Source organism: Anthonomus grandis, chromosome 8 (assembly GCF_022605725.1).
Source record: "Anthonomus grandis grandis chromosome 8, icAntGran1.3, whole genome shotgun sequence".
NCBI lineage: Eukaryota > Metazoa > Arthropoda > Insecta > Coleoptera > Curculionidae > Anthonomus > Anthonomus grandis.
In genome coordinates, this window is record NC_065553.1 from 19,489,871 (window position 1) to 19,503,480 (window position 13,610).

Genomic DNA, 13,610 nt, shown 5'->3' on the forward strand with positions numbered 1-13,610 from the left:
AAGGCGTGAAGGTTGTTTTGTGACGTTATTTTTAGTCGGTGTCAAAGTCAAAAATAAACCCTTCCTCTGTTCCGAAATATAAATTATTTATTATTATAATAAAAAAATGGCCAAGAAAACGTACGACTTGCTGTTTAAATTGTTGCTAATCGGCGACTCTGGGGTAGGGAAAACTTGTATCTTGTTTAGGTTTAGCGACGACGCCTTTACCACTACTTTTATATCAACTATTGGTAAGTTAAACCTGAAAAAAATTATAAACTTTTTAGTATTTTCGCTTAATTTCTATTACATAAGATCACTTAATAAGCCCTATTTGAAACAATTTTATGAACTTAACACGGAAGCATTGGATCATCAGAATGAATAACCCTTTTTATTGATTAAAAATATATTTGTAAAAACACCCTTTGTGTCATAATACTCATCATCATATTATGAATAATTCCATACGTTTTTTAGGTATTGATTTTAAAATCAAGACTATAGAACTAAGGGGCAAAAAAATCAAGCTGCAAATATGGGACACAGCGGGACAAGAGCGGTTCCACACTATCACCACCTCTTACTACAGAGGGGCGATGGGTATAATGCTTGTTTATGATATAACAAATGAGAAAAGTTTTGAAAATATAGTGAAATGGTTAAGAAATATAGATGAGGTAAGTAAGGATAATTAATTAATTAATTTTGAACCTAATAACACACCTAAATGGTTCTATAAAGATAATATTATTTCCATTAACTAATGGCATCTGGAGATGTTATCAATTATGTTATAGTAGCAATTAATAATAACATATAGTTAACTAACATGCAAAGAACAAAAACATCTAATTCTGTACTTATTGACATCTGTTTCTCATAATTAGTTTATTTTTGTAGGCAAGGATAAATACAATATAGAAAAACTGTGTGTTTTATGTGATCTAGTTTTAACCAAGGCCTAAACATATTTTTCATTACTTTAAAAGGTGTTAATATATTTACTTCTAGTTTAAGTAATAAATCAGCTTTGTTTTTACTAGTGTGGCCTTTGGAATTTTTTTTTATGTTGAAGCAATTTACACTAAAGGATACTTTATTTTTGATTTATATAAATAAGTCAATACTTCTTATATAAGTCAATAAATTTATTCAGATTTGAAAGTTATTAATAGAAATTATTTGTGAGGCTAAGTCAATAATAAATCATTGATAAGCAGATTTCTAAACATATGCCAATTTTTAAAGCTTTAATTCAATCATCTTAGTGATTCACAGCTGGTCTCGCCTTTCAGATAAACATATTCATTACTCATACTTATACACCTATCATATTTATGTTAATGTCTATTAATATCTATCTGAAATAAAATTTAATTTTTGTATTATAAAATTTAAAAAAAAGCATTATCCAAGTTTGAGGTTGCAATCCATCCTTCAATATATTGGGACAAAGTAAAATCCCTATTACTTTTTATAATATATTGCCAACCAAAGTAATCTCTGATTAAATTTTTTTATTACATGTTAAATATTATCATATTTAACATGGAGTGAAGAAATGTGGAAAGGAAAATGTCTTTATTACATTAGAGGCTAAATTAAAAAGTGATTTAGTGAGTGTTAATTAGGCATTTTCTTTACAATGCATTATTGACAGCTTTGCATTTACTTTCTTTGTTCTTTAAGCTTTTAGGTATTTTTTTATTTATATAGGAAAATTGAAGGAATTTTTGTGTCCAATGTATCCTATTAGGGAATTCAATCCCGCAAACCTGCGGGATAAAAATCATTGATCCCGCGGATCCACAAGAATACAGGATTGTTAACAATATATATATAACTTTTTGTAATAAACCTATTAAACATGCTATACTCTATTTCAGAAGTGTGTAGAGCAATAAAACCTCATTAGGTATGCAAAAGTGGTACCTGGTGATCCACCAATATTTTATGCCACTACCTTAGTTGGGTATTAGTTTCAATGTAAAATTCTTTCTTTTCGTTGATTGCAGGTAGTGCCACCCGGTTTTGGGTCAATTTATGAGTTTTGCCCATTGTTACTCACTGATAAACATTGAAAACGGTTCGCCAAAGGCGTGCAACTGGGACTTGTTTTTTAACTTATAATTAATGTACTTAAATGCTATTTTATTTTAGAAAGTTACTTTTGTTTAAATGGAATAATATATTTTTTTCACAAATTTATTGAACATAATATGTAGAGTAAAACAGTTGAAAATGTCACTTTTGGATCTGGCACTTTTTGAACAGTGTATAACAATTTTAAATTATAATAGATTGTAGTCTTCTTCGTCATCTGACGAACTGTCATCACCTCTTGACATTATAATTAAAGGATCGACTGTCTGATCGATGAGGTTGTCAAGATCCCACATTTTGTCCTCTTGCTTAATTACATGCTGGACTGCTTTTCGCCAATTCTCTGGTGTCGCTTCTGTAATGGCTTGATCAAACAGTAGCTTAACATCTTTCATTTTAAAAGTCGTGTTTTATCTTGCTACAAATCCTTTTACCTGCGCCCATATCAGTTCTATAGGATTTAGTTCGCAATGATCCACGGCGTATTTCATGAAACGAGTTTTGTGTAAGTTTGCTATTGCCAGCAGTTCTTTTTTTATCAAATTTGCTTCAAACGCAATACCTTTTGCAGTCAGCCAATCGATAATTTCTTGCTTTCTCCAACTTGAAGTTGGCGTCTTCTCTATTCGCCGTGAATGATAGCTTGCGTTATCCATAACCACCACCGAATTAGCCGGAAGAAATTTTATCATTTCACCAAAATAGTCCTCGAAAACGTCTGAGTTCATGTCTTCATGGTAATCTCCTGTGCGAGTCGACTTAAAGGTTAGCAGACCTTTTTTTACAAATCCTTCTTCGCTTCCAATATGTGTGATTATAAGTCTTTTTTCTTTTCCCGAAGGTACTTTAATACCCGTAGACAGGCCTTCTATGAAAGCTTGGCGAGCACTGGTTATATTTTTGTCTTGCCACATTTTTTGGACTATATAACCTTCGTTAATCCACGTCTCATCAAGATAAAAAACTTTTTTTTGCTCCCTGCGGTACTGCTTGATACTTCTTAAGTATTGTCGTCTCCAACAAACAATTTCGTCGCTCTCCAGTAAAAGTGCTTTGCGGTTATGCTTTTCCCAGGCAAAATCCATATTTTTTAAAGTTTTCCATAAAAGTTTTCTACTTATCAACGGAATACTGTCATCTCGGCCAAGCTCCATTAAAATTTTGTCTAGGGTGGGTATTTCCTTTTTAAAATAAAAAGAGTGAACTTTTCTTCGAATTATACATTTAGCATTTTCATCAAGGACTTTTGTAGGTCGTCCTGGCTTTTGCTTGGGAGATTCCACTTGACCTGCTACTTTTCTTTCCCGCAACAATTTGAAAATGGTGGACTTTCCAATTCCACTCATTCGAGAACATTTTTCAACAATTTCTTGCACAGTAAAACTAGGGTAATCGTGTTTTATGCAATCATGTACATTTAAAATAATAACTTTTTCACTCAGCGATAGTGGAGAATTTTTAGTACATCTTTTTGTTGGACTGAATACCTCCATTTTTTAAATATTGGGATAATAATATTGTGATTACACTACAGCGTAGCAGTGACTACTAACGTTTAAAATATGATTTAAAAGTATTTATAGTCTGTATATATTACCTGACCCCATTTTTGCATGTTACAAAGCGTTAAAAGATAGGTACCTATACAAAAGGATTAAAAGTATTTATTTAGTATTTAATTTTTTTCAAAATAAAGGCATTTAATCCGTGAAAATTAAATTCATAAATATTATAAGTACCTGCGCCTATGAACTACCACGAAATGTAGCCAAACAGAACGGAATTCCCCAGTTTATTGCTCTATACACTTCTGAAATAGAGTATAATTGCTATAAGAAAAGGTCTTATGTCTTATGCAATTATAAACAAACTATGGTAGATGAAAAAAAGTGTTTATTTCATATACAAAATACATTAGTTAGTGGTTCAAGTACTTAGTTTAAAGGTCACTTGTCACATTGATTTTGGAAGTATTTTCGGAGAAAAGATAACATATCCAAGGTATCTTCTTTTAAGTTTGATCTTATTTTATTGCAAATATATCCTGCAGCTGAAAACGCGCGCTCAGCTTCGACACTTGTCGGCGGAATAGACTTTACACAGTTGTAAACAGCTTCCAATTATATACCCCTATTCCCTGCGCATTGAAACAGGGTCATTTCATGTTTCAGTAACTGGTCAAGTGTTACTCGTGCTCGTAAAGTCATAGGAGAAGCCTTTGATTCTGATACCCAGGCAGTACGAAGACTACAATTCAATTCCTCTTCTAAATTTAATGCTGATAGTTCACGTCTTGTTGTTAGATTAGATAAAGGTATATTATCCTCTTCATCCTCCTCAATAACCTCAACATAAGTGGTCTGGGCTTCGGTTTGGCCTTCTAAAGACTTCTCTATTTGCAGACTCTCAATCAAACTCTTTATTTCTGTTCATAGTCTTGATTTGCTATGAAGTAAACAAGTATCTTCTTGACCGTTGGTAGATGCTGATTGTTGTTCCAGAAATTCCAGATATTTGCCTGGATTTTCCAAATACAGTAATATACTTGTCAGTAATGAACGGCGCTCTTTTATCCTAGAACGTAAAGCTTTAGCCATTTCTTTACTCAATGCAGAATTATGATGACTTTCCAATTTGCTGATCATGAATCGCAGTGTAGTTTCAGCAGTAACTAGTGTTGCATCTTCGCAGCACAAAACGCTTACAGCCAGCTTAACTGGTTCAAATGCACGTTCAATATCTGTCAAGGTATTACATTTATCCTCAGTAAATGAATATGAAGATGATGTAGTTTTAAGATCAATGAGAGCTTTAAATAAACACTCTCTGACGAGGTTAAACCTTGAAATCATTGCTGCAAGGCTGCTCCAATGTGTTTTACAATCTTTGACTATTTGCAATTCTCTGCCAAATTTTCCTTTAATATAATTTTGCAATAAGTCATTTCTCATTGGAGATTTTGAACTAAAATTTTTTACGATTTATCGTACTTTCTGAATCAGCGTCCTGAAACAAATATTATTATTTAAGTTTATTTTAAGTTGAGAAAAATATTATTTCCAACTTATTTCCAATAGCTCAGCGGGAAATCCCGGGCGACGAAGCGTCGGCGCTCGGGGATTCCCCTTGGATTTAAATCCGTGCAGTAATGCAATTATATAACAGATGTCCGACCAGATAAGTCCGTAATTATTTGTGAGTGGTTTTTTTGCTTTCTGGGGCGTTTTAAAAGACGTTTGTAGTTTTGTTGTCGAATACGGAATTTTAATATTGATTCCCGCAGATTCCGCACGGAAAATCCCGCCATGTTGATCCCGCAGAAACTTAGAGGGATCCCGCATTTGCAGGATCCTGTATTGCGGGATTGGATTCCCTATATCCTATAGTGTTATAATTTAACCCATTTGAGAAAAAGATCGCTTTTGCTGCTTTCTGTTGTTCAAAGGATTTTGAAAATAGCAACTAAACATTATAACTGATTTCCTTATAAATCCATGGAATAAAATTTAATTAATGCTTTTAGACTTTCAACTATTTGTATTTGAAGTATTCAAAGAATAAAGGCAGTTGTGATTAGTGTTCTTCATGAATATATTTTGCTTTAAACTTAAATTCATTTAGTGATGTTGCAATTGTAAACATTATATAAACCAAAAATTCTATTAAATATCCTTAGTGCTAAATTTAAATTTAGCATAAAATATAAAATAGATAATGTTTATTTGCCTTTTGAAATAAAATAAAAAAAAAATTTAGAATTATACAAATTCAAATTATAGAAAGGTTATCCTGGGTTAGGGTTGCAATACATCTTTTAATATATTGAGACCCATTTGACAAAAATATGGCTTTCACCGTTTCCTGTTGTTTAAAGGATTTTGAAGGTAGTAGCAAAAATTATAGTTTAGCTCTTTATAAATGCATCAAATAAAATGTAATTAATTTTTTTATTAAGCTAGCATTTATTATAACAAAATTCATTTACTAATATCAATATGCCTAACACAAGTGGTAAAATAGATCAAATTTTGCAATTTTAAACATTATAAAAACCTGAAAATATAAAATATTACTAAATATTAAATTAATATTAAGAACACATATAAAAATTCTAGCAGTTCCAAAATCCAGCATTTTACAATTAAATATTCTAACTCTAAATTTAAATATACTTCCACAGGATGCAAAAAAAATGTTCAGCATAGAATATAAAATAAACAATGTTTAGTTGCCAATTTACAAATTTATTTCCTTTAATATAAACTTCCTAATTAATTGCAAATAAACAAGTTACCTGAAAGCATAAGTTAAATTATTCCTGTTAGGGATAAAAAAGGATTACATAATATATAATGAGTATAATGAGATCTGTACCTTTCACTTCATCTTTTACTAACTTTTCATATCATAGTAATTTTGAAACTTTTAGTTTACAGTATCTGCATTTGCCTAAAATAATTCTTAATGCATACAAACTGGAATGCTGTGATGTCGCTCTCTATTTGTAATAACCACTTTAGAACAATTATAAAAATATGGTGCAAGGTACTCACTTGACCTATGCTCTATATCCTCATACAGTTATTTCTAAATCTTGTATTTTTTTCGTATGTCACGGTATGTAGATATATTTTTTTTACCAGTACAATTATTTTAAACAGTAAAGTTTTTCTTACATAAAAAAACGTTTGCTTCTTTGTATAAAAGAACACTAGAATAAGTTTTGTCCCTATTAAAGATTATTTCTAAAATTCATTTTTTAAATATTAAGGGTAGATCTACTGATTTGAACTTTGACTATGCGGATTTTGTTAAAGCATTTGACCGGGTTAATCATGGGGTGCTTTGTGGCAAACTAATGCTTTCCTTTTCTCTCCTTTTCTTTTCTGGATCTATGATTATATAACAGGTGGAACCCAGGTGGTAAAAATTATAGGGTTTCGTACTAAAAAAAAAAAAAAAAGAGGCATTTATTTTCAACAGGTAAAAAGAAAATATTTACCAAAATAAGTATAAAAATGAAAAATCAAAATGCTTAACATTCTATGCACTTAAACAGACTATCTATATACATACTAGAAAGACTCTGCATCACCTATTTACTTAATACCTTCTATAATGGACATTAAACTGTCAACAAATATATCGAACCGTTCATGTAAATTATTATTAATATAATTCTGACACATTATATTAATAGGGGATTTAAACAAAATATTAGTCCTAGCGGGACTTACATAAAATAATCTAAAATGCCTAGAGTTCATTCTTGGTACCCGAAAATTTAATTTAGCCAAAAGGGTGGGACAGTCAATCTTGTTATGAATAAGGTTATATAAGAATTTTATGAAATTAATTTCTCTTCTTTTTGCTAAGGGTATAATATTAAATTTATTTAAGTATAATTGACTATCCAAACCTCTGGCTGGAACGACACGTTCCTCACTAAACCAGAGATGCTTCATAAACTTGCGCTGAATGCGCTCAATATCATCTATAAATTGGGTACCAAATTAGAGATCCGTATTCTATTTTTGAGCGTATGTAAGTGAAAAAAAGTAGTTTTAAAGTATTAATATTTTCAAACTGCCGACAGTTTCGATAAACAAAACCCAACAATTTGGCAGAGTCAGAAACTATTTTTGCTATATGCTTAGCGAAACTTAATTTTGCATCATAAGTAATTCCCAGATCAATCGCCTCATCCACTCTGGCCAACACAACTTTATTTGCTCTATAGTCAAAATTGATTGGCAACAGTTTTCTAGAAAATGAGAGAATAGAGCATTTATTAACATTTAAATATAGTCTATTGACATTGCACCAATTCTCTACTTTGTTAAGATTTACCTGAAGGAATTCGCACTCGTCTTCAGTATCTAATTTTGTGAACAATTTTATATCATCCGCAAACAGTAAACTCTGACAAGACAGTAAATTGGCAAGATCGTTTATAAATAATAAAAAGAGAAGCGGGCCCAAGTTAGATCCTTGCGGAACTCCGGAGCACACTTCATATATATAGGAGACTTAAACCCTTCACATTCAACAAACTGTTTACGATCTCGTAAGTAAGATTTTATTAAAGCAACTAAATCCGTAGAAAAACCAAAAAATTTTAGCTTATGAAGAAGTACAAAGTGGTCAATTTGTTCAAAAGCTTTGCAGAAATCAAGGTATATTACATCAACCTGACCTCTATTCCAAAACATCCAAATGCTGACACGGATACTCATTTAGGCAAGCCAGATTTACTGTACAGGAGCGATTTTTGATGAAACCAAATTGATTAGGTGCTATGTCTAATTTGACATGGGCATATATTCTATTATAAAGAACTATTTCAAAAAGTTTGGAGAAATTACATAAGATCGATATAGCTCTGTGATTTTGAATGTCGTTCTTCGGTCCCTTTTTGAGTAACGGGGATATTCTTGCAGTCTTCCATTTATCGGGAAATACTGTTGAAGACAAGATAAGATTAAATATGTGGGCAATAGGCCCTGATAAAGCGCGAATATAATCTTTAACGACAAGACTTGGTACTCCATCGGTACCGGAGGTCAACTTACTTTTTAGTTTATTAGAGGCGGTGACAATTTCATCTTCCGAAAAATTATAAGAGCAATTTAGAGAGTTGTTAATAGTTTGGCTCGATTCAATACCAACATTAATACTAGATGGGTCCGACTCAATATATACGCTTTGAAAGAAAGTTCCAAATGCATCAACAATTTGCTGTGGATCTTTTATTGTACGATCCTGAAACAGCATTACTCCGGGAATACGCGAAATTCCTTTCTTGTTCTGCACATAGTTCCAAAAATCGGAGGGGTCTACATTAATTCGATTTTGAGCTGTTTGAGAAAATTCTAAGAAAGCAATCCTAATTTGTTCTTTAATATTGCTTCGAACTATTTTAAACTGACTTTCATAATAATGAGTTCTGTATTTCTTGAGGTTTTTTCGAATTAAATTCTTTAGTTTAACGATTTTAAGCGGAACTGCTCTATGAAATATTTCATTAAGTGTACTGTAAAAGCTGTCGCAAGATACATTAGGATCAAAAGAGGCACAATCAAAAACACCTCCTGCCAGTCAGCAGCTTCAATTAAGCTATATAACATGGGATAATTAGCACGTCTAAAATTGAAACAATTCTGTACCAGTAAATTGTGGGTGAAATTATTAGTCTGACGTAATTTACCCTTAAAATTCATAATTAATGAGAGATGATAAGAATAACATTCAACAAAAGAAAAACTACTCAAATGAACTTCACACTCAGACAAACTGGTTATCACTAAATCCAGAATTCTTCCATTGACATTAAGGACGTCGTTACATTGTACGAATTCCATTATATTCATAAAAGCCAAAGTTGATCTCACAATAGAGTCATGCTGGTGACTAAGAAAATTGGGGATATTAAAATCACCCATTATAATTATTTTCTTGTCACACAAATATTGCATTGTTTCAAAGTAATCGTACACCATATCATAAACCCATTTGCTACTAGCAGGAGGTATATAGACAATAAATACAAAGCACGTAAAATGGTCAAAGGACAATTATTGCGCACCTACAATCTCGATAGAATATACAATTTGAAGCAAATCAGATAAATTTCGAGGTAACATTTTAAACTCGCGTTTAACAGCTAACAATACGTACAATACTTACTGGGAAGATAGAGGTTACTTCAGGGGTGCCCCAGGGTTCCCATTGCAGTCCTGTACTTTTTTGCATTTTCCTTATGTATTTAAGTGAGAGAATTAAAAACAGTAGTTCTTTATGGTTTGCTGATGATGGGAAGCTTTTCAGGGAATAGAGGTCCCTTAATGATGCTATTGGTCCTCAGGAAGACCTTAAAGTGTTTTTTGAATGGTGTGTGGCAAATAAAATGACTTTACATGTTGGGAAGTGTCATAAACTCACAATTTCAAGATAAAGAAATCCCATTAATAGTTTGGCTGACCAGATTAATTTTTTTGACTTCAAACTTACAAGCTTTAAAAGAGATTTAAAGAACATTTTGTGATTCTCACTTTACAACTTGTTTTAATGTTTACTGTTGCATTTTCTATGGTTTATGTAATTTTGAATTTGATTGATTTTAATTATTTTTTTAGATACTTGTTTTAAGTTATGGATTTTTTTTGGCTGTTTCGGCAATTTTGTGACTAATAAAAACTATGCACTTATTGCTTAATGTGATTTTAATGAGCTGGAGTTTTTATATAGAAGGATAAATAAATAATGAGTTCGTTGATAAATAAATAAATAATTACTTCAAGATTATTTAAGTAGCAATCCCTTACCACCCCAGCCATGTTGGAGAATTTTTAACTGACTTAATGTAAGGTGAGATGAAGGTAGGAAAACGGTGTAATTGAAATCTCGTTTTTGAAATTTTGGGTTTTATTGATTTATCCCACCTCAAATGCTTGTTGATTAATATTCCTAAGTATTTTATTGAGTCAGTTGGAGACATAATTATGTTGTCCACGAATTTAATGTTTTTAACTGGATGGTACTTCATAAAACGTCTACCTGCTTATCCAAAAATTACACACAAATATTGAATTTCATTAAACACTCCATTTTCAATAGATGTGAAACAGACAAAACTAAATATTCCCTTTATTTTGCAGCACGCTAATGAAGACGTCGAAAAAATGATCCTAGGCAATAAATGTGATATGGGAGATAAGAGAACTGTTAGTAAAGAAAGGGGTGAAACGGTAAGTCTTAACAACAATAACTTTCCATATAAAAGTTTATTTATCACTCACAGATTGCCAAAGAACACAGCATAAGATTCATGGAAACCTCCGCAAAATCGAACATAAACATAGAACGGGCCTTTAAGGAGCTTGCGGAAGCGATTTTAGATAAAACCGCCGGCCGGGAACCCGGAGATAACATCGATAAAGTGATGGTCGATAAAAAACCGTTGCCCAGTTCGACCAAGTCTTGTTGCAACAATTAGGCGATATTTTGTAAATTTATTTTTAAAATAGCTTTTTTTTCGTTAGAGTTTCTTGGGGAAGTTCGGACACCTAAGAGTGATGGTTTTGAAGGCTTTAAAGTGATATTGGGGCGTTTGGAACTTCCTTAGTTTTTTTTTGTTGAATACTTTAAAAGCTGCAATAGATTAATGCGTAAGTGAAAATTGTATTGACATAGAGGTGGCGTTTGTTACTTACATACATCGAAACCTAATGACCCGTATAAAATATTCGGATATTCATTAAAATTGTTATCTTGTCAAATACTCAGAAACTTATGCATTAACGTTAAAAAGGTTTTTTTAGACTCTCTTTTAAAAGTTCAAATACTTTTTTAAATCATACTGCTTTAGACTGATTACTGATTTCAGTTTATTTAAAAAAAAGACAGAATGTACCATATTCATGCGGGAGGTGTCTTCTTATTTCCAAATGAAGGTCTTTGAATATCGATTGGTAATAGAATAGGGTAAATGGTCTTCTAATTGCTAGTTTTGTAATGGGGTTTTTAAGTGAAATTTTTCTGGCGAAATCATACTAAAATCTAAAATTTTCACTTTTTCTTGTAGTAGACTGTTGCAACTTCAATAAAAGTTATGTTTATCCAACCGATAGTGCTTAAATAAACTTTATAAATTTGTTTTGTTACTTAATGAGTTTACACAGCAGGTTTTCTGATCACAAACAAGTTTGCAATGCTCCATAATAAAAAAAAGTACTATTTTCTTTTTTACTTACTTTTTTTACTAAAATGGATCTTAATAGTCATAAGGAACTCTTAATATTGCACTCTTAATTTTAACTAATACTTAAATAACATTTATTAATGGTTCTAAATATGGTTTGAGTTTCGTACGATTTTTTTATTTGGATTGAAATGAGCTTTTCAGATATAAATGAAGAATTTTTGTACCCTACAAACAGAATTTGTGAGGTGCAAACAAGCAAATAATCCAAAATGCTCGCTTTCTGCTTGGAGAAAACCATCGAAACCTTGTAATTTAGGAAAGGTCTTGTTTCTCTAACCGGAACGGTTTAAATAACTTCAAACTGTAAATTTCAAGCAAGGGAATTTAACCCCAAAAAGCAGATTTCCAAAAACAAGTTTCCAATGCTACATAGTTAAAAAAAAATAATCGATCGAATCCCAATTAATACTTAAACTTATTTTTTATTTTCATTTCTTTAAAAAGTGCATACATCAAAATAACACAAAAATACTTGCTTATTTCAAATAATTTTACGGCAAACACTAATTTTAAAAATAAATTCAAAGACCAAAGAACTCACATTTAGAAATAGGATGAATCTGCCCTTACAAAATATTATTTTTTCACTACAAATTTTATTTATTTCATAAGAAAACATTATATTTTGTATATAAAGGCGATATACTCATTATTTTTGTGCCAGTTGCTTATAGAATTATCTTATTTTTGAATTTTATTTGAGCCATTTGTATATTTTGTTTATTTTTATTTAGCTTTTAGGTTTACTATGACAGATTCACGTACTTATACATAGTACAATACACTTTAAAAATTCACTTATATTATCTCAAACTCAAGAAATCTTTCTACAGAAATTTATATTCTATAACATTAAGAGTTTTCGGGGTGTGAAAAAGCGTACTGCACTGTATTCTTTTTATATTGGTGTGCCAATACTAATGCAGTATTTCAATACAAGATCTTTCTTTTCGTAAACTTCAATTGCCATCTTAATTTTTATCGTAAGCAAAGTCAATACCAAATATTTATAAGTGAAGCTTTTTTTGTATAAAAAACATGTCTAAAAACATATAATATCATTAAGCTACTGTGTTATAGGATAGTTTTTAACAAATTTAAGTCTTAAGTATAAAGCAATATTAGGAAACATGTGCTTCGTTTTTTGTACTGGCTCCATCGTAGGCGCCGCCAAAACCAAAATAATATGTGTTTTAGTTAGAAAACACAGTTTATTTTTGTTTTTTTTTGCGTGGACGGGTCTATATGTTTTTATTTGTCTTATGTAAAAATAACCGGATTCGCGCTTTTCAGTGATTTCAAGCCCAGTTTGCTTTGTCACGTTTTATTTTTAAAATGGTGTATTTACAGTAAAATTTGTTAAATAAAACCGCTGTTCTTTTATTTTGTTCCCAATAAACCAACGATACATTAACATTTTTAAAAACATTAATGTTATGTTTTTATGGTTGCGTTATAACATTAAACAAATCGAAATTCACAGATGCAGAGCGTATTTATTAAAATTTTAGTCAAATGTTAACATGTTTCGCCTTAAGGGCATTATTAGATCGATATATAATTAAAAAGAACAAAAATATTGCAAATGCAGTAAAGTCTAAGAATATCGAACTTACTATAATTATTAAAAGTTAGTATTATAAAGCAATATCCATATTCCTATACGGGCTGGGGAATCAATCATTACGCGTAGAGAGTTGCTTGAGCGGGGGGTTTCCACATGCAGGGATTATTGGCGCCAGTATTCACCAGTTTACTG

At 31.2% G+C, this 13,610-nt stretch overlaps 1 protein-coding gene across 1 annotated transcript; it reads left to right on the plus strand.

The window, feature by feature from the left end:
• Nucleotides 1–18: 18 nt before the first annotated feature.
• Nucleotides 19–13,220, plus strand: LOC126739951 (ras-related protein Rab-10). The gene is made up of 4 exons (XM_050445789.1): nt 19–233; nt 463–662; nt 10,746–10,835; nt 10,889–13,220. The coding sequence occupies exons 1-4, from the start codon at nt 107–109 to the stop codon at nt 11,081–11,083; spliced, it is 612 nt and encodes a 203-aa protein (XP_050301746.1). The 5' UTR covers nt 19–106; the 3' UTR covers nt 11,084–13,220.
• Nucleotides 13,221–13,610: the final 390 nt, after the last annotated feature.

Excerpts from the sequence above, each read along its gene's own strand:
- LOC126739951 (XM_050445789.1), top strand. The coding sequence starts at position 107 with ATGGCCAAGAAAACGTACGACTTGCTGTTTAAATTGTTGCTAATCGGC. Across the intron at positions 663-10,745 it reads GGTTAAGAAATATAGATGAG|CACGCTAATGAAGACGTCGA; the intron begins GTAAGTAAGGAT and ends TTTATTTTGCAG. Across the intron at positions 10,836-10,888 it reads GTAAAGAAAGGGGTGAAACG|ATTGCCAAAGAACACAGCAT; the intron begins GTAAGTCTTAAC and ends TATCACTCACAG.